We start from the raw sequence: 20,379 nt of genomic DNA, 5'->3' as shown, positions 1-20,379 counted from the left end.
GGGAGAAAGGAAAGAAAAAAAGATTTGACTGTTTTGGTCCCACTTAGTGGGAGGGTTGAGAAGGAAATGTTCTTTCTTTTTTGGACACGCCACGTGGCTTGTGGGATCTTAGCTCCCCGATCAGGGATCGAACCCAGATCCTTGGCAGCGAAAGCTCCAATTTCTAACCACTGGAATTCCCATTTAATTCCAGGAAATTTTCATTTAATTGAGCCAGGCTGGAATGTTGCACCAGCACAAAAACATCACAAAATTGGGCAGAATTTCACATTTATTTGGTAAATATGTACAGGCGCTGTGCTTGGCACTGGGAGCCAGGTAAACGGACATAGTTTCCATCTGTGAGCTCACAATCTCATGGTGGGGGCCACAGTGGGATGTGATGGAGTCCCAGGGTGGGGCTGTGGAGGGAGGGGGCAGACGCCTGGTGCAGACTGAGACTTATCAGATGGGGTTGCCATGGGGCCCATCCAAAATTTTTTCTCTATCTTCCCACAGGCACCCTCACAATTCAGAGAAATTGTCTCAAGCACCTACTATGTGTCTGGCTCTGTGATACCACCAGGGGTCCCAAGGTGAACAAGAAAGGTATGATCCTTAGGCCCCTGGAGTCCACTGTTTAAGTAGATCACTTAACAATTAATGAATATGATCAGTGCTAGGCAGGACAAGTGCAGGCTAGTGTAAGCGTGTATAATATGGGAACCAAACTGAGTTGGGGTTGGGGAGTTGCCCTGCGGAAGTTATGTGTGAACTGAGATCGGGTTAGGCAGGAAAAGGAGGCAGGAGGAATGTTCCAGGAAGTGAGAAGAGTCTGGGTGAAGGCAGTAAGCCAGGAAGGAGCTGGGCAAGTGAAAAGACTGATTAACTGGCGCTTAGAAAGGGAGGCGGGATGTCTCTAGAAGAGGCTGGGAAGGAAACAGCCCAGTTTTGCAGATTTTGGAAGGCCTATTAAGGAATCTGACTGTTAGCCAAAGGGCAAGGGGTTTGCAGGAGCAATGTAGTGACACAGATGAGATTTGCTCTCTGGTAGGAGAATTGAAAGCTGACTGGATTCCAGGCAGGAGAGGATGCAAGGCGAGGTTCTGGGAGCTTGAGGCCTCTGTGGACATCCAAGGGCAGGTGGGTATGAGGGCCTGGAGTGTCGCTAGGTCCTGAGACTACCGTTTCTCCAAATTTAGATCAGATGTTCTCTTCCAGGGAAGGAAACTAACAGGGGCTGGTGGGAGCCAGGACCACGTGATAATTACAAGGCTTCACCTCTGTGGCCTTCCTGGCCCATCCCTCAAAGGATCCTCACCATAAGCCTGCAAAGGAGGCAAGCAGGAATGGGCCCATGTTCAAGATAGGGAAACTGAGGCTCACAGAGGGGCAGTGACTTGCCCAAGGACACATGGTGAAATTCAGGTAGAGGCAGGCTGGCAGCAGGCATCCCGAGTCCAGTCCTGGGCCTTCTGCATCCAGCCTGCACCTCAGTCCCTGCCACCTCCGTCCCGGGCCTCCTCCTCATGGAGGGGCTCCAGGCAGCCCAGGTCCTTGGCTTCTTCCCCAGACACCGGCTGCCCAGCGTCTTCTCCAGTGATTTCATTTGAAGCATCTTCGGTCGCGTCCATCCTCTCCTTCAGGTTCCGTTTGAAGAAACCAATCTGTAGGAAGACAAGACTTGAGTAAACAAGGAGTCCACAGAGCCCTTTGGACCCTTCGGCCCCGGCAAAATATGAAAGTACCGTTTATAGGGATAAGTCACACATGCCACAGACAGGTGGCATCTGCTCTGGGGAAGGGGGAAGGGGATCTGCCATACCTGCTTCTTGGCAATATGTTAAAAAGCTGTACGTTTAATAGTTAATTCCTGAGGCTCCTCAAAATGTCATGTACCATTATTGCGGGTGGGTGATTTGACAATATTTAGTAATACTAACAGCAAGAGCCTGCACTTATATAGGGCTTATTAGTAGGGGCCATGCACTCTCTGGTGAAAGCTCAAAAGATACATATTCTTTGGCTCAGTAATACCAGCTCTAGGAATTGATTCTAAAAAACATCTGGACAAGTGTGCAAAGATGTTGGTAACAAGAGCCTTTTGGGACTTCCCTGGTGGCATAGTGGTTAAGAATCCGCCTGTCAATGCAGGGGACACGGGTTCGAGCCCTGGTCCGGGAAGACCCCACATGCCACGGAGCAACTAAGCCCATGTGCCACAACTACTGAGCCCGCGTGCCACAACTACTGAAGCCCGTGCGCCTAGAGCCCGTGGTCCACAACAAGAGAAGCCACCACAATAAGCAGCCCGTGCACCGCAACGGAGAGTAGCCCCCGCTCGCCGCAACTAGAGAAAGCCAGTGCACAGCAACGAAGACACAACGCAGCCAAATAATAATAATAAAAATAATAATAATAATAATAATTTAAAAAGCGCCTTTTGGCACACAGTTTGAAAAAAAACGTCAATTCCAAACAATCTAAACGTTCGTCAATAAGGATCTTGTTAAATAAAAGGTGAGGCATCCAGACAGTAGAAAACCACCCGGGTTAAAAAGCAAGAGGCAGGGACTTCCCTGGTGGTGCAGTGGTTAAGAATCTGTCTGCCAGTGCAGGGGACATGGGTTTGAGCCCTGGTCCAGGAAGATTCCACATGCCGTGGAGCAACTAAGCCCATGGGCCACAACTACTGAGCCTGAGCGCCTAGAGCCCGTGCTCCGCAACAAGAGAAGCCACTGCAATGAGAAGCACGCGCACCGCAGCAGAGTAACCCCAGCTCGCTGGAACTAGAGAAAGCCCATGTGCAGCAATGAAGACCCAATGCAGCCAAAAAAATAAATAAGTTTTTTAAAAAATTAAAAAAACAAAACTAAAGAGCAAGAGGCAAATCTGATTGTGCTCAGACAGAAAGACATCAAGATATAATATCCAGGGGGAAATACAAGCTCCCAAGCAGTATATACAGTAATGTTTTGTACACATACACACATCCACTGGCTTTTCTCTTTCTCTCTCTCATGCTCACACATTCACATATACTTTAACAATAAAATTAGAACATGGAGGAATATAAACAAAATGGTTGTTAATGACAACCCTTTGGGGTTGCAATAGGGAGAAACTTTGATTTTCTATGTTTTCTTTTCTGGAATATTTGAGTTTTTCACGTGGAACAGCTGCCCTCCAGCACTCTTCATCTGGCTAACTTCTACTCATCCTTCAAATCCCAACTCAAAGGCCACCTCTCTTGAGAGGCCTTCCTGGACTCCCCCCAACCTCAGTTAGGTCCCTGTGTCATAGGCCCAGAGCACATAGTATAGCCCCCATCATGTTGGCGTCTGTCTCCCCCATGGACTGTGAGCATCTCAAAGGCATGGACTGTGTGTGTGTTCTGTGCCTCCGTATCCCAGTGCCCGGCCCTCGATATGTGGGACATTCCTTCTCCTTCCTCTCCCTGGGTACCCAGGTCTGGCTCTGCCAGTGCTTGTTGAGGGATGCGGGTAAAGTCTTGCTTGCCCTTTGGGCCTCAGTAGCCTTATCTGTAGAAGGAGGAGTAGGCTGAGGCCCCTTCTAGCTTTAAAGCCCCCTCATCTTGGTATTCTGCTCCCTGACTCCTGCCAGTTCCACTCTCCCCAGCCTGGCTGGATGCCCGTTCCTCGCAGAAGCTCCTACCTTGTACAGAGCTAAGAAAATCAGTAGCAGCAACAAGAGTCCCCCGATACTGCTCAGCACGTAGAGATAGACCATTTCCTTCTCATATACAACGTCGACCTTCATGATGACCTGCGGGGAGAGGAGAGGTGGGGAGTGCAGGGAAGAAGCCGTTCCCACCCCTGACATTTCTTGTGAATCTGGCCTCAATCCCTAGGTCTCCGCATTTCCCATCTGGACTGTGTCACGCACGGCATGGGGCTTGGGCCAGACCCCCTCTCCAGTACACCTTGCACTGCAGCCACCATAATGAACAGGCAAATATGCACCACGGCCCCCTTAAACCCTTAAGAGGCTTCCCTTAGCCCCAGGATGAAATGCCAGAACCCCAGCTCAGCACGCAATGCCTTTCAGAATCTGGCTTCTGCTTACTTTTTCAGCTGCCCCTTCCCTTCTCCTGCTCTGAGCTCCCTGCTCTTAAACCCGTCTCGCCCACTCTCTCAACGCCGGGCTCTGCACGTGCTGGGCCCCTCCTGTCATGCCCTGCGTGTGGGGTGGGGGCCCCTTGGCTGAGTTGCCATCAAACCCATTTTGACCTTGTGGTCTGCTTGTGCCAAGGCTGATGGCTCTGGCTGTGGGGAGGTTCTTTTTTCTTTCCTTCTTTTTAATTAATTTATTTTTGGCTGCACTGTGTCTTCGTGGCTGCACGTGGGCTTTCTCTAGTTGCAACCAGCGGGGGCTACTCTTCATTGCGGTGTGCGGGCTTCTCATTGTGGTGGCTTCTCTTGTGGCGGAGCACGGGCTCTAGGTGCACGGGCTTCAGTAGTTGTGGCACGTGGGCTTCAGTAGTTGTGGCTCGCGGGCTCTAGAGCGCAGGCTCAGTAGTCGTGGAGCACGGGCTTAGCTGCTCTGCGGCATGTGGGATCTTCCCGGACCAGGGCTCGAACCCATGTGCCCTGCATTGGCAGGCGGATTCTTAACCACTGCGCCGCCAGGGAAGCCCTGTGGGGAGGTTCTTACTGCACTAAAGCCCAAACCTTCTCCTCTGTGGCTGCCCACCCTCCCAGCTCCAGCTCTCCTAGCTCTGCCCTGGGTTCCTCCCGTTCCTCTGCTGCCCTCTGTTCCCGGGTCTTCTGAGGAGGTAGAGAGATACCTGGGCCAGGGAGGCATTGCTGCCATAGAGGTGAAAGTGCTTGCTGCTGTTGAAGGAGATGGAGAGGGAGCTGCAGAGGCTGAACATGGAGGAGGCCTGTGGGAGGGAGGGGCGGGGGTGGGGCATCAGGCCAGAGGGAACAAGGACCCAGAACCCACTGACTTCTGCCCCCCAGTGCAACTCAAGGGGCAGAGGCAGAGGAAAATGGGTCCTAGTGGGGGCGCCATCTCTACCCCATTCTCTCCTGGAGCATTAGCATTCTAACGTGCTGTTTGCCATTGTTGGGAGGACATTTTTCCTATAAAGAACACCTAGGAATTATCTGTAGGCCCCTGAAAACAGTCCTTCAAATTTTAAACAAATCATGGTCCTCTTTCATCTGCAACTGTGTAAGCGTTGGGGCTATTTCCTCAAAACAGAACAAAAAATTCAGGGAGGCTCTCTGTGGGGGAAGCCTACCCTCCACCCCTCGAGGCCCCCCCAGAACCACTTGGAGTCTGTTGCCAGCTACCTTGATCTCCCCCACCAGCTCCACCGTTCCGATCACTTGGACGAGGATCTCCTGCCTGAAGACCACTGGGCAGCGGAACTCGGCTCCAAGTGAGCAAGGCTGCGGGAAGAAGGAAAGCCGGGGGTCAGGGAGGTCTCCTCCCACCTGCCCTCTGGCCAGCCCCCACCCCAGTTTCTGAGGTCACGGGCCCACACCTCAGCCACATCAGATGGACTCTCCAGATCCTCACGGTGGCAGGTGACAGGAGGCTCCTGGGAAGGATGAGGCGAGGTCTTCAGTTAGTCCAGAGCTGAGAGGGGATGCCAGCCCCTTGAGGCCAGACCTGGCATTCTTCCCCACTCTCAGATACCACCTTGCATCCCAGTTCTCCCCCACTGGCCCCTGGCAGATTCAATCCTGCTCACACCTGTCCCCACACATCTCCCCCCAACCCCACGTCATGCTCACCCCCAGAGACCTGCGCGCCCTTCCCTCCGTGGCCCACACTCACCATCTGCACGCTCCACTTGTGCATGATGGGCCCCTCACCGTGAGGCTGTGGTACCCTAACCAAGGCCTCCAGGGTGGGCACATTGTGGTCATAGACAGAAGGCTGGATCCTCACCTGGTACGGAGGACAAGGGGCTGCAGAGCCCTGAATGCCACCCTAATGGCCACCCCAGATCCAATCCTCCTTGGCTGGGACCCAAGGGCCCGCTCTTCGTTAGGCAGCGGGCAATGGTCAACCATACCCTTACAGCATATGGGTTCCACGCACTTCTCTGCTTCCTCCATGTGGCTAACCCTTGCCCATCCTGCAAGGTACTGCTCAAACATCATCCCTGAAGGTTTGGCTGACTCTCCCACAGCACCCTCGTTTCCCAGCAAGATGGCAAAGCATCTGCTTGTGTGCGTTTATCCCCCCTAGACTGTGAGCTGTGAGAGGGCAGGAGCTGTGGCCCATTTCACCTGCAATTCCCTACGGCCTTGACACACTACCCAGCACATAACCAGCCTCGCAAAAGTAGTTTTTTGAATGAGTGAAAGAAGGAAGGACATTTAACAAGGATAGATGCAAAAATTATTTGGGAAAAATATTTTGGCAAGTGCACTGAATTTATTTAAGAGACATTTCCTGGGGGTTCCCTGGTAGCTTACTGGTTAGGATTCCGGGCTTTCACTGCTGTGGCCTGGGTTCAATCCCTGGTCGTGGAACTGAAATCACACAAGCTGTGCGGCGCAGCCAAGATTTTTTTAAAAAAAGCATTTCCTAAGTGCCTTTTATAAAAAAGATCTGTCTGTGCTAGGGCTGGAAGACCCAGAAATGTAGAAGAAAGTGACACAGGAGTAGCACCAATGAATTGCAGGGAGGTCAAGCAGGGAAATACATATCCAGTTTGTGGGGTTCTATCATTTATTCATTCAACAAACATTTGTGGACACTTTAAAAGTGTCAGTTAAGTTAAATTTAAATGGCCTAATGTTAAAGGCAGCATTTGAATTTAGCTGTAAAAGGTAGAGAGGGGATTAACAGATAAAGATGGGGGAAGCCAGCGAGAAGAGAAAATGCAGGGAATTAGGAGAGCACCAGGTGAGTGTGATGTGGCCAGAGGGTAGGGTGCCTGGGAAGGAGAGATAGGAGATAAAACTGTAAAGGAGACTTGGGATGAGATTCTGGTGTCCAGAGGCTGGAGGGCCAGAAGTCAGGGGACCAACGACTAAGCAATGGGCAGTCCTGGAAGGCAGCCAAGGGGAAGATGGCTCCAGGGGGTTGCACCCACTGCAGGCATGGAATGGAAAGAAGTTGGGAGCCTGTGCCATAGTCCAGCTGCAAGAAGATGAGGAACTCAGTCTGAGCAGTAGTGAGGTCAGAAGAGAGAAGAGGATATAGACAACAGGACCTGAGGAGGCAGTGGAACCAAGTACAGAGGAAGGAGACATTCACCCAGACTTGGAAGTTTTGCTTGAGGAAAAGGTGGTGCTTTTAAAGGATTCTAAGCAAACCAAAGGAGATGCTGGCTTACAGGAAGATGATAAATTTGGTTTTGAACATCCTGAGACCAAAGCTTCAAGAGGAGAAACTGTACTCCTAGTTATATATCCAGGAGAAACAAAACATATGTCCACACAAAAACCTGTACAGGAATGTTTTAGCAGCATTATCCATAATAGCCCAAAATGGAAATAACCCAAATGTCCATAGACTGAAGAATGGATAAATCAAGTATGGCCTGTCTTACAAAGGAATATTATTTCGCAAAAAAAAAAAAAAAAGAATGAAATACTGACCCATGCTACAACATGGATGAACATTGAAAATACTATGCTAAGTGAAAGAATCCAGTAACAAAAGACCACATGTTGTATGATTCCTTTTATATGTAATGTCCGGGATAGGCAAATCTATAGAGACAAAAGTAGTGGCTGCCAGGTGCTGGGGGAGGGAGGAAGGGGGTGTGACTGCAAATAGGTACTGGGTTTCTTTTTGGAGTAATAAAAATGTTCTAAAATTAGATATGGTGATGGTTGCACAACTTTGTGAATATACTAAAAGCCATTGAATTGTACACTTTAAATGGGTAAATTGTTATGTGAATTCTATCTCAATAAAGCCATTAAAAGACAACAACAACAAAAAAAGATGCTAGGAAGACATCCCAGGGGAGATCAGTGACCAGCTGCAGGCACAGGTGCATTGGAGGAGCAAGAGGGACACAATTCAGAGTTGTCACTTGGAAGAGGGACACTGACCCTGGAAGTGAGACACACCTAGTGGAAACAGACACAACAGAACAATCAGCGCAAGCCCAGAGCCCCAAATCTGCTGGGAGGCAATGGCAATGGTGACAAAGCAGAGGGCGGAGGGTTAGAACATGTAGGTGGTAACAATCCCCGCCTGATGAACACTTAGCATGCTAGGCCTCGTCTGAGTCTCACTAAATGCATGATCTCATTTAGTTCTTTCAATATTCCTATGTGGTGGGCAGTACTATCATCCCCATTTTACAGATGAGAGAACTGAGGCTCAGGGAGCTTCACTAATTTGTCTGAAGCTATCAAATAGTAGAGCTGGCATTTTAACCCAGGCTGTGACTCCAGAGACTGGAACCACTCTGTTCTATCACCTTCCTTGGATGATGGGGAAAATAACAATGCTAAAAACAGCCAATGTTGACTGATACCGTTTGTGTCAGCACTGTGCTAAGTTCTTTTTTTTTTTTTTTTTTTAAATTTTTTTATTTATTTATTCTTGTCTGTGTTGGGTCTTCGTTTCTGTGTGAGGGCTTTCTCTAGTTGTGGCAAGCGGGGGCCACTCTTCATCGCGGTGCGCGGGCCTCTCACTATTGCGGCCTCTCTTGTTGCGGGGCACAGGCTCCAGACGCGGAGGCTCAGTAGTTGTGGCTCACGGGCCCAGTTGCTCCGCGGCATGTGGGATCTTCCCATACCAGGGCTCGAACCCATGTCCCCTGCATTAGCAGGCAGATTCTCAACCACTGCGCCACCAGGGAAGCCCCTGTGCTAAGTTCTTAAACTGCATTTTCTGGGAATTCCCTGGTGGTCCATTGGTTAGGACTCTGCGCTTTCACTGTCGAGGGCACAGGTGCATGGCCAAAAAAAAAAAAAAAAAATTAAATTAAATTGCATTTTCTCATTTGTGCCTCCTGACAACCCCATAAGGTAGGTGTTATTATCCCCGTTTTACCGAGGCTCAGAGAGGTTAAGTAAGCTGCCTAAGGTCACACAGCTTTAAGTGGCAGAGCTTCAAAAAGATCTCGGGTCTGGCTGAAGCCTATGTTCCTAACCAGCCAGGGGAGCAGAAGACCACGAGGAAGGAGATCCGGTGGCCCAGCTGGCCAGCTCTCACTGGGTTTCCATGCCTGTTTAGCCCACAGTAAACCTTAGTTATTAGAGCTGACCTCCTTGAGGCAAACAGGGCCTGACTAATGGGTCAGTTTCAGGAAGGAGGGACAGGATCACCCATGACCCATGCCGTGTTGGGTTTAGCTAAAACGGAGACCATTAGGGTCTTTAGCAAGAGTGGCTGCTTGGCAAGCCAGGCAGTAGCGAGGCAAATGCATGGCTGTAGATGCTGGAGGCATCTAGCTCTGGTGACTAATCAGAGGCGGAGAGAGAGAGAGAGACAGCGTGCTTAGGGGTTGAGTTGGTTCCAGGCCGAGTGAGGCAAGAATGTAAGGTTTCCAAGTAGCTGGGAGGGCCAGGGCTGCAGCACGACACCCACCTCACCCCTGTAGCGACCTCCATGTCCCCAGGCACTGCGCCAAGCGCTCTAGAGGAAGCAGGTGACCCATTTAAACCTCACGACCACCTGTGAAGTTCTTATCCCAAACCTCACTTGTCACAGTGGGGAACTGAGGCATGAACAGGTGAATCCTTGGCCCAAGGTCATACAGAGCGCAAGCGACAGAGTTGGGGTTTGTCGGACTCTTTCCCGCTCTTCTGGTGGTAAAAGGACTGGCCTGGTCGACCCCCGTAGGGAGCCCAGAGCCATCCCAGTGAAAGACACTGGAAGCCAACTCCACTGGTCACTCAGAACGTTCTATTTCAATGCAAATGGGCATCTGACCTTCCCAAAGGCCCCTCCTCTCCTGACATCGAGGTGTCAAGGTGAGATGGCTCCCACCTTTGTTCTGAAGGGGCTTGAACTGCCCGGGGTCCTTCCCTGCTGGCTACTGCCCAGTCGGCCCTGACTTCAGTGCAGCCTCGGGGAAGATGGCGCCTCCTTGGGGCCTCAGTTTTCCCCACGGTAAAATGAAAATGCTCTTGGCTTGTTCAGAGCCTGCTCCTCTCTGAGGTTACCTCAAGAAAGCCCTAGACGCCTCAAGGTTTAGACTCAGGGGGCGGCCTCCCTCTTCTGAGTTCCCATAATGAAGACTCTACTACAGCACCGAGCATTGCAGGAGAAATGAGGACCACTAACTTAAACACATGGATTTTGTATACAAGTAAGTGCTTGAATCTGACCTGTTCCCCTTACTAGCTGGGTAACCAGGGCAAGTTACTTGACCTGTCTATGCCTCAGATTTCTCATCTGTAAAATGGGAATGACACTGCCTGTCTTACAAGCTCTCATGGTTGGGTGTGAATTACAGGGCTTGCATGTATAGAGGTCCAGGCTCAGAACTTGGCTTTGGTGAGTGGTCGTGGACCCTGTTTTATTTATTGATGGCCCACCACCTAGAAAAGTACCTAAACTAGAATGGTAGCTCATTAAATGTTTGAATAAAAACTAGGTTCTCAGGAATGCCCTGGCAGTCCAGTAGTTAGGACTTGGCACTTTCACTGCTGGCCCGAGTTCGATCCTTGGTTGGGGAACTAAGATCCTAAAAGCCTCACAGTACAGAAAAAAAAAACAAAACTAGGTTCTCTCCAGAAAACATGAATCTGATTCTGTACCTAACTGAGAACGCAATTAGGATATCAAATGTCTGTATCATTGAATCCTAAAATAAATGGGAACTTTCTACTTCAAAAAACAAAAACAACCCACGACACTGTAAATCAACTATACTTCAATAAAATAAAACAACAACAACCCCAAAACTATGTTCTCTCTCAGAGCCCTTCTGGCTCTCAAGTTTTGTGATTCCAGAAATAATTTATCCAGAGTTGGAAAGGAGCCGGTGAGTATGCACCCCTGGGAGCATTTCAGGGAAAGGATCACAGAACGAGGTGGAGGGCTGGGCCCGTCGAGGATGGGACTGGGTCTAGTTGGTCTCTGCATCCTTGGTCCTCAGGCTGGGGCTGAACGTGAAACCTCTAAGGACCTTTTCGCATTGAGGTTCATACCTGGTAGATGTGCTTGACATGGTGGATCTTGGGACCCTTGGGGATGAAACTGATATAGAGCGTGGAGTTTTCCTGGCTGTGGAGAGAGAGGAGCAGCTGAAGAAGCTGGAGAAGACAGCAACCCAGTCACCCAGGGGGCCCTGGGCCAGGGGAGGCCTCGGAGTTGCCCGCCACTGTGCTAGAGACGGCACAGGCACGATCTCATATCATCCTGACATCGCTCTGCTCTTGCCCTTTGGAAACTAGGGCTCACTGAAGGGGTCAGTCTTGCCCAGAGTCTTGCAGTGGGGGACAAGGACTGGAACACAAGTGGATGGCTTTTGGAGCTGTGTTCTCCCCACTAGACGCCACCTCACCGGGGCCTCCACTGTCCTTGGTCCCCACTGCTCATCTCCTCGGGAAGTGCACCAGCCTCTGGCTCACTCTCCCACCCCATCCGTCTAATGACCTTCCTAATATCACTCTCTGATCCTGCCACGCTCCTCCTCCGAATCCATCAATGGCTCCCTGCTGCCCTCAAGGGTCAGGTCCAAAGCTCCCCCATATCCAGACCTGCCCGCTTCCGAGTCTGCCTGCCCACTGCTCCCCACAAACACCTACCATCTTCTGGGCCTGCCCACTCCCTTCTCCCCGGATCTGCCCCACTGTTTGCCGCCCCTATGCCTTCCCCTTTGCTAGTCTCTCTGATGAGAATGGCTGCCTTCCTTCCTAGCCCTTATCTGAACCTCCTCATCCTCGAGACCCCAGTTCAAGCCCCTATTCTGCATGACTCCTTTCAAGTCTCCTCCAACTCACATCATCTTTCCTGGCTCTAATTTCATATCACACCTCAGACAATATTGTGTTTGGCATTTATGTTCAAAAGCACCGGGGACCCTGGCTCAGACACGGTCCCGCCCTTATCTCACTGAGCCGACTTAAAAATGCCACTTCCCTTTTCTGGCTTCATCCTCTTTTCTGTAAATGAGAAAACCCAACTAGTGATCTCCATGGGTCCTTCCTGCCACAGCATTCTGAGACACTCACTCTGTGTGTTTGGGTTCTCCAACCTGACCATAAACTCTCTGTGGACAAGGGTCATTGTGAAAACTTTTCTATCTCTTCCAGCACTCTTGGTCCCGGGGAAGAGGGAATCTAGCACGGCTGGAAATGTTCAAGAGCTTGGCTGGAGTTGGGAGTCAGACAGACTTAAGTTCAGATCCTGGTGTCAGTACTTCCTAGCTGTACTACTCTGGGCAGATTCCTCCCTTCTCTGAGCCTCGTTGTTCATCAGTAAATCAGAGAGAGGCAAGGTGCCTCGCGAGGTGTCGAAAGCTCCAGGGGAAGCCCTCAGCTGCACAGTGCAGCTGGAGCAGAAGCTCACATCAGGTCAGCATTCAGTCACATTTTCTTCTGTCAGTAAGTATCAATCTGACTCAGAGCTCTTCAAGGGCCTTCACTCTACTGAGTGTTGAAAACTGCTGAGATTGTAGCTAGAATCCGTTCTAATCACCCTGGGGCTCTAAGAAAGAGGTGCGGGGGGCTTTGAGGGGTAGCCCTGGGAGGAAGGTTGGGGCCCTGGGTGGGGAAGCTGAGGTGGGAGGAGACGGGGGACGGCTGCTCAGGACTCACTCCTTGGTGAGGATGTTGATGGGGTACATGACTGGGATGCTGGTGGTGGCCGAGTTGTCCTCCAGGAGGCCTGAGTCCTCATTGTTGCTGCAGGGGGCAAGGTAGAGGGCAGCGTTAGGAAACGGCATGGCCAGGACTGTGTGACAGTCTGAGGCCAGGGCAGGCGGGGATGCTGGCAGGGGCCTGCATGGGGCCTGCTCGGGGCCTGCTCACCAGCTCACATTGGCGTGCACCTCGACAAAGTCCCCCCAGGAGCCGTTCAGCAGCGTATGAAACATCACCTGGATGTCAACCTGTCAGGGGAGGAGAGGGGAATGAAGAAGGAAGGTGCCTGGCCCTCAGGGGGCCACCTTAGCCCCTCACAGCCCCCATGCCCCCACTGCCATAGTCACAGTGACAGCTTATCTCAAGCCCTGGGCTGGGTGTTTTACCCCCATTGTAGAGATGAGGATACTGAGGTTCTGAGTGGTTAAGTCATGTGTGTAAGGCCACAAAATGAATGACCTAACCCTGGGTTTCTCTGATTCCAAAGTCCAGCCTCTCAAACATGACACAGTACACCTCTGCACACATTCTCTTGGGGTAGGGATAAGCCCTGCCTTTCCAATCACCTTCACCTTCCCCAGAGCCAGGAGCTCCCTCCCCTCCTGAGCTTACAGCCCCTTGGCTGCTTGACTCCTGGGGGCTGGAAGCACTCACCAAGCTGCCTGCTTTGAAGATGGGAGAGCTCACGTTGCAAGAGAGGGCCCTGCTCTGAAGCTTGTTCTCCTCAGGAAGTTCCTCGCAGCTCACAGGTATCTGGCTGTGGGGCTGGGGGTGAGAAGAGAGAGAAGGAGCGTTTTAGTGGGCAAGGCTAAGGGTTCCCCAGAGGCCACCAACCCTCAGGACCCCTCCCCCCGGCCAGGGCACATTTGCAGAAAGGTGGGGCCGAAGAGTCAGGGGTTCAGCCAGGGGTTCAGTACAAAGATGTTCACTGCAATCCTGTTTATCACAGGGAAAAACTGGAAGTGATCAAACAATCCAAAGAGGTGGGAATGGTTCAGTGAATCGTGGTACAATCACAGGAGAGGGTTAAAATGCTGCTACATCCACACATTCAGCAACCATTTACAAAATAAACTTGATCCTGGGCTAAAGAGGACAAAACCCTTCATCTTCATCACTGTCTGGAAGTGACAGATTTCAGTTCAGATTGGGAAGAAAGTTAGATAAGGAAATAGAGGCTCAGAGCAGTCGAGAGACTTCCCCCCAGTCTCACAACTGGGTAACCCGGCAGGGATCTGGTAGGAACTTGAAATACAGGTCTGTTTGACCCCAGATCTCAAGTTCTCAATCACTCTACTAGATGCCCCTTAAGAAAGCATTTAGTGTTGCTGTATCAGAATAATTCAAGGATCCATCGACAGATGAACGAATAAGCAAAATGTGGTATATCCATGTGATGGAATACTAGCCTTAAAAAGGAATGAAATTCATCCCTGCTATCACAGGGATGAACCTCAAAAACATAACGCTAAGGTGAAGAACATCATGCTAAGTGATGTAAGACAGACACAAAAAGACAAATATTGTATGGCTCAACATTTTTTTTTAAATTCAAAATTAAAAGAAAAACATGGAGGAAAAATAACCATATGGAGAGCAAAATGCCAATTAGTTAAAATAGAGAATAAATATACAATGTATCAATAATTTATACCTATGTGTATAGATAAACAGAAGGATAAACACCAAAATATTAAAAGTCATAATTGTGGGTTGTATAAGTACGGGTGTTTGTCTTCTTTAAACTTCTCTGTAATTTCCAAGTTTCTGCGGTAATCATGTATCACATGCACTGCACAGCTTGTGTGATTTTGTAACAATAATTTAAAAAATAAAAGTTGTACTTAAAATAACCCAGCTCAAGAGAGTAAATCCTAGGAGTTCTCATCACACACAAAAATGTTTTTTCTGTTTCTTTAATTTTGTATCCGTATGAGATGATGCATATGCATTAAACTTACTGTGATGATCATTTCATGATATATGTAAGTCAAATCATTATGCTGTACACCTTCCACTTATACAGTGCTGTATGTCAATTATATCTCAATAAAATTAGAAGAAAAAATAAAATAAAATAATAAAACAACCCAGGCCATGCCTCAAAGACAAGTTGGTCACCTTTAGGAGGAAGGTAGCTCAGTCTCCCTGAACCTGTGCACACCTTCTTGGTCACCAGGTCTATGAGCCTCTGTCACACTCTCCATTTCATGCGACCCTCTAACCCTGTGATGTCCCCAGCCTCAGTTCTTGGTCGCGAATCCAAGGCTCACAGAGGATGAACCTTGTATCTCAGCTCACACAGCTCGAGCGTGGCCATCAGGCTGAGAACCCAGAGGTGGTCCGAAGACTTCCACCCACATCTTCAGGCTGTCCTGACTGCCTGGGGCTCCAAGAGGCAGGACAAGCCTGGCACGTGGTCTGCGGGCAGACCCCACCCTCTCGCTCACCTTGAGCGTCTCCACTTTGCGGAAGCAGAGTCCCCGAGGGAAGCTCAGGCTGAGGTGGACCCAGTAAGCATCTTCTCCCAAGTTACTCAGTGTCAGCCCCACAGAGAGGCTGGTGGAGGGGGTCAGATGCAGGACTCTGGATCTGGGGGGAGGATCAGGGCAAAGTTATGGAGGCTAACAAAGGAAGCAGGATCAGAGGTGGGGACTTTCAGAACTGAGGGATCCAGTAGGCCAGAAAAAAGAAATACACAAAAATAAGCTCCTATGCACAGGCTTTAAGTTTTGCGATCTCATCTATTCCTGATAGGAGAGCTGCAAGGCACCAGCATTTCTCAGAGTGGGAAACTAAGGCCCAGACGACAAACGGAGTCAGTGACCGTGGGGGTCTTCCGACCTAAAGTCCTATGTTCTTTCTATACACAGGAGCTGCCTCGGGAAAACATCAAATGAAATAGGAGGCCTTACAGACCTTGCAGTGGAGGTCAGCCGCAGGTCAGCCTCACACTTCTTGTCCTCTCCGCAGTTCTTCTCAAAAGGGATCTGAAAGGCCAAGAAGAAAGGACCAGGAGGCTCAGATCCCCACACCCAGGAGGACTGGACCTTGGTCTCTCTGTCTGCCTCTCTTCCCCTCTTACCTCCTTGGTCTCCGAGTGTGGTGAGGGTCTCAGGATGGGCTGGATGTCCTTGCCCTGCTGAGCACGGAGGAGAGGGAGACAGGGGAGAATAGTTGAGGCAGCAGAACTGATGGAGGAGAGCTGGAGGGGCTCAGAGCTTGGTGCTCAGCTGGGCTGGCTGTGGTCAGGGCCCTCTCAGGAGCCAACGCCTTCCCGGGGCAGGCCCCAACCTCCCGACTCAGCCCAAGGCTGTCTGTGCCACACTCCTCTGGTGGCAGTTCCTTGAGGGAGGCTCAGGGTGTCCACTTCCTGTCCTGGCCACGAGTTCTGGGCCTTGACCGAGCAGCTCCCCCAGGTTCTCCCAGCCTCTGCTGGGAGCAACACCTGGCCGCACAGCCTCTAGACTCACCTGCCTGGGACTAGCTCCTCCTGTGGTTCTCCTCTGTGAACCCCAGCTCTCCATCTCTTATCAGATCAAGGCCAGTTTTTTCAACATTTGCAGAATTTCTGCTCTGGGCCAGACCCCCCCCACCAGAGATCAAAACAGACACACTGCCCGTCCTCCCAGGCTGGTGGGAGAAACGGCCCGGCATCCTCAAGTGTGAGGATGGGACAAGTACAGGGTATGTTTAGAGGATGTAGAAGGGGATCCTATCCTACGCTTGGAGATCAGGGAAGCTTCCTGAAGGGATGGCATCTCAACTGAAATCCACAGGGTGAGAAGGAGGGAGCCAGGTGAAGAGAATGGAAAGAGACGAAGAAAGAACAGTTTACGGGAAGGCCAAGGCAAGAGAGATTGTGCCTGTGTAAGGAGCAGGAAGATGCTCAGACTGGCAGGAGTGCCACGTGTCAGGAGGGGCAGGAGGGGGAAGCAGGGTCCAGATTCCCCCCGGCCTTGCAAGCCATATTAGGCAGTTGAGGGTAATGGTGACACAGGATTGTTTTATGGGTGATCAGCTGTATGTTCTCGAGAGACTCCAGCCTCCTCCACTTCCAGGCCATCTGCCAAGCAGCCTCCAGACCCTCCCCTAAGGGCGGGGCTCCGGGCAGCTCCTGCTGACTGCTCGCAGCCACCCCAACATTCCCACACAGATTTCCCACCACCCACCAGACCACAGCCTGTCCCTAAAGGGGCATCCCGGGCCTCTGTCTTGCTCAGTTGTCCTGCCAGACGCTAATCCCACCTCCCCATTTCCCCCGAACTTAAAATCGTGCCTCCTCTCTCAACCTACCCAAAATCTACTCATTCTGCGAGATCCGGAACCAATGACACTTCCCCCAGGAAGACTTTTTGACAACTGTGACCTCAGGTCTCTCTCTTTCTTTTTTTAAATTAGCCTTTAATTGGTTTATTATTATTATTATTTTTTGGCCGGGCGACACACCTTGCGGGATCTTAGCTCCCCAAACAGGGATCGAATTCATGCCCCTTGTAGTGGAAGCTTGGAGTCCTAACCACTGGACCACCAGGGAATTCCCAGGTCTCTTTTTAAGCCTGAGTTGCTGCACCACACAGTTTGACTTTTTTTTTTTTTTAATTAGTGCCAATGGGAGAAACTGCTGGTTGTCCCTATACATCCTGAGTGGGTGGCAGGTTGCGGGGCAGGGCACTCAGTGCAAGCTGCCAAAAACCACAAGAAGGAGTGTGCTTATCAGTCACCATGCTCCGGCTCCGAAAGGGGCCTCAGAACGTTGCGACTCATTTCAGAGATGCAGAAACAGTCCCAAAGAAATACAGACCTGCTTGTGCCAGAAAAAAAAAAAAATCTACATCTTCAGGCTTCCAGGCCCAGGTTCTTTCCATCAGACCCTGCTGCCTTCCGACAGAAGCCAAACCACCAGCTGAGTGTCAAGGATTTCAGAAGAGGAAATTAGGCTTTTGGCACTGGGTAGGGAGCGTGTGATCCAGGAAACTAGGATAGAGAGTGTTTCCCTCTTCTTTTACATAACAAGGGCACCCCAATTAGGCTTTGAGGGAACTACCTGCCCTCAACGGAATACCCTTGGGTGAGAAGGCTAGCTAGGATACCCCGTCCTTCCACAGATAAGCGATGGTCCTAGGCTTTCTGGTGTTCTCTCTCTGTAATTTGCATCTGTTAGTATTCGCCCCAGGCTAGAAGCCTAATGTGGTCTGAAGCTGATGCAAAGAGGGACGCACGGAAGGGGCCGTGCCCTGGGAAGTCCATCCATTATTTCTTCCTCTTGAGAGCCCCCAGAGCCTCCACCCACCCTGGTCCTCCATCTTCCCAATCCCAGTTTTCCAAATTTCTCTTAAATACAAACTCCCATAGACTCCTTTCTCCTTAAGTAAGCATATTTCGTTTCTATTGCTTGAAGCCAATGTAATACAGTCCTGCTAAATTGAATTTCTATTCTCCCTTATTTCTTATCGGTTTCTCCAGCTGATCTCTTCTTACCGCCCTTTGGTCCCTCGGTGTCCCTTCTTCCTCCCAGAGAGAGTAATTTAGGGAGACATTGATGGGAGAGATGAGGTCTTGAGTGCACACCTGAGGGCAATAAGAATACACCCTATGTCATGAGTTTAACCTTTACCACACTTCCAATTAAAGGCACAACTTGTCCATACTTTATAAAGGATGAAATTCCAGTAGCTAGTTGTCTGAGACCTTACCAGGAGTGGAAATATGTTTACTATACATCCGGTGTTTATAATATGCCCAGCTTGCTTCTCAGTACGAGTGCTCATCCCTCAGCCCCAATCCCAAGGCAGACATCAGTCATCAACCATGGCACTTTTCCCCACTGAGTCCTAACAGAAGTCCCTGAATCTCTGTCAAACTCCTCTAGGCAACCATTATCAAAGTTTGCACAAGAAAAGAATACTCTAGAATAAGTAGAATATCCCAGTTCCTTGAGAAGAGGGGTGGGTCTCAGTCTTTTATGTTATTACCAGCGCCGGACACTTTGGAGACGCTCACTTTGGAGGACTTTTTGTCCTCACCTAAAGTTTCCCCCAATTCGAAGAGGTAGGCATTATTATCCCCACATTAGAGATGAGGAAAGTGAGGTGTAAAAAGGTGACACAATTTTCCTAAGGACTAGAACTAGGAAGTGAACCCAGACCTGTCCAACTCCCAAGTCTAAAGTCTTTCCATCATGTCACAGTGCCTCTTCTCTGGCAAATTTATGTTTAATATTTCCAAATCTTGTAATGCGGGTTACGGGTGTGAGGAGGCAGAGAGTCTCTGAATGAAATGAGATCGTGAGCTGATAATTGTTGAAAATGGGTGATGGCTGTTTGGCGGTTCATTAAACTCTTTTTCTACTTTTGTATGTCTGAAATTCCCCATAATAAAAACTTGAAAACAAACTTCAAAATCTTATACTGAGTATACCAATCACATATTGTCTCTTATGAAATATTTGAGGCCAGAATAAAATTTAGTATCAATCTTATTTCATACAGAACAGGTATAAGCAAACGGAATTTGGGTATTTTGGCAGTTATCTAAACTAACAAGAACTTAAAAAACTTCTTTCTGGGATGGATTTTTTAAAAATACATTTATTTATTTATTTCTGGCTGTGTTGGGTCCCCGTGGCTGCGTGCAGGCTTTCTCTAGGTGTGGCGAGCGGGGGGCTACTCTTTGTGTGGTGCGTGGGCTTCTCATTGCGGTGGCTTCTCTTGTTGCAGAGCACAGGCTCTAGGCACTCGGGCTTCAGCAGTTGTGGCACTCGGGCTCAGTAGTTGTGGCACACGGGCTTAGTTGCTCCGCGGCATGTGGGATCTTCCTGGACCAGGGCTCGAACCCATGTCCCCTGCATTGGCAGGTGGATTCTTACCCACTGCACCACCAGGGAAGCCCTGGGATGGATGTTAATAATAAAACACCCACACGGCAAACGAAGATACCGAGTGCCGCAACTAAGACCTGGTGCAGCCAAATAAATAAATAAATATTTAAATAATAATAATAATAATAATAAGTGACCACATGTACCTGGCAAATAGTGACACACCACCGTGCCTGAATATTCCATAGGACCGAATATTCTGTGGCCATTAAAAATAATCTGAAAGCTGAGCTGCAGCATTAATATATGATGCGTGAAAAGAGTAGGGAAAAAATGGTAAGCACTTTACAATTGTAATCATGTTTAAAACGCCTATGGATGTGGATTAAGGACTAGAAGAAAATATGTTGAAGGTATTGTTACTACTGTGATACAGAAGAGGAAACGGTAGGACCAGGAGATCAAGGTGACCTGTGACCTGTGCTGGACAGCGATGGAGCCGAGCCTGGCACTGGGGCTGCCTCCCGCTGCGGTCAGCTCGTCCACCCCTTCCCTCCCCTGAGCAGCCTTGCTGGCTCCTTACCGGGAAGTGGAACCAGAACCCAGTGCAGGACTTGACTGAGGTAACAGCTGTGTTCCTGTTGAGCTCATGTTTCCCTTCTGGGAACAACCCCCGGCTTCTGGTCCGATGGCCATCCAGCTGCAGAGTGTAAGTGAGGTTGGCAACCAGGTGCCCTGGGCAGGGTGGAAAGGCAAGAGTTGAATGATGGCGGATCCTGGGGCCATGAGCCTGGATTTGGGGCAGGCAGCTGCGCTGGG

The 20,379-nt window shown here is 50.0% G+C and overlaps 1 protein-coding gene across 3 annotated transcripts in view; it reads right to left on the bottom strand.

Moving 5' to 3' along the window:
• Window positions 1-1,472: 1,472 nt before the first annotated feature.
• Window positions 1,473-20,379, bottom strand: part of ITGAL (integrin subunit alpha L) — a gene marked incomplete at both ends in the record, with an annotated part of 38,525 nt that continues 19,618 nt past the window's right edge. The window contains 15 exons of one of the 3 annotated variants that reach the window (XM_079720261.1): window positions 1,473-1,646; window positions 3,655-3,765; window positions 4,787-4,882; window positions 5,298-5,405; window positions 5,492-5,548; window positions 5,788-5,901; window positions 11,085-11,160; window positions 12,696-12,782; window positions 12,909-12,988; window positions 13,395-13,505; window positions 15,191-15,332; window positions 15,660-15,730; window positions 15,826-15,882; window positions 18,222-18,311; window positions 20,144-20,295. In XM_079720261.1, the coding sequence (XP_079576387.1) occupies window positions 1,473-1,646; window positions 3,655-3,765; window positions 4,787-4,882; window positions 5,298-5,405; window positions 5,492-5,548; window positions 5,788-5,901; window positions 11,085-11,160; window positions 12,696-12,782; window positions 12,909-12,988; window positions 13,395-13,505; window positions 15,191-15,332; window positions 15,660-15,730; window positions 15,826-15,882; window positions 18,222-18,311; window positions 20,144-20,295 (1,526 nt within the window). The remainder of the gene's footprint in view (window positions 1,647-3,654; window positions 3,766-4,786; window positions 4,883-5,297; window positions 5,406-5,491; window positions 5,549-5,787; window positions 5,902-11,084; window positions 11,161-12,695; window positions 12,783-12,908; window positions 12,989-13,394; window positions 13,506-15,190; window positions 15,333-15,659; window positions 15,731-15,825; window positions 15,883-18,221; window positions 18,312-20,143; window positions 20,296-20,379) is intronic. The other 2 variants (XM_079720262.1, XM_079720263.1) reach the window with 2 other exon arrangements.

This window comes from Hyperoodon ampullatus, assembly GCF_949752795.1.
Source record: "Hyperoodon ampullatus genome assembly, chromosome: 14".
In the NCBI taxonomy this organism is placed as follows: domain Eukaryota; kingdom Metazoa; phylum Chordata; class Mammalia; order Artiodactyla; family Ziphiidae; genus Hyperoodon; species Hyperoodon ampullatus.
The sequence above is the reverse complement of the archived record's forward strand: the minus strand, read 5'-3'. Positions and strand labels throughout refer to the sequence as shown.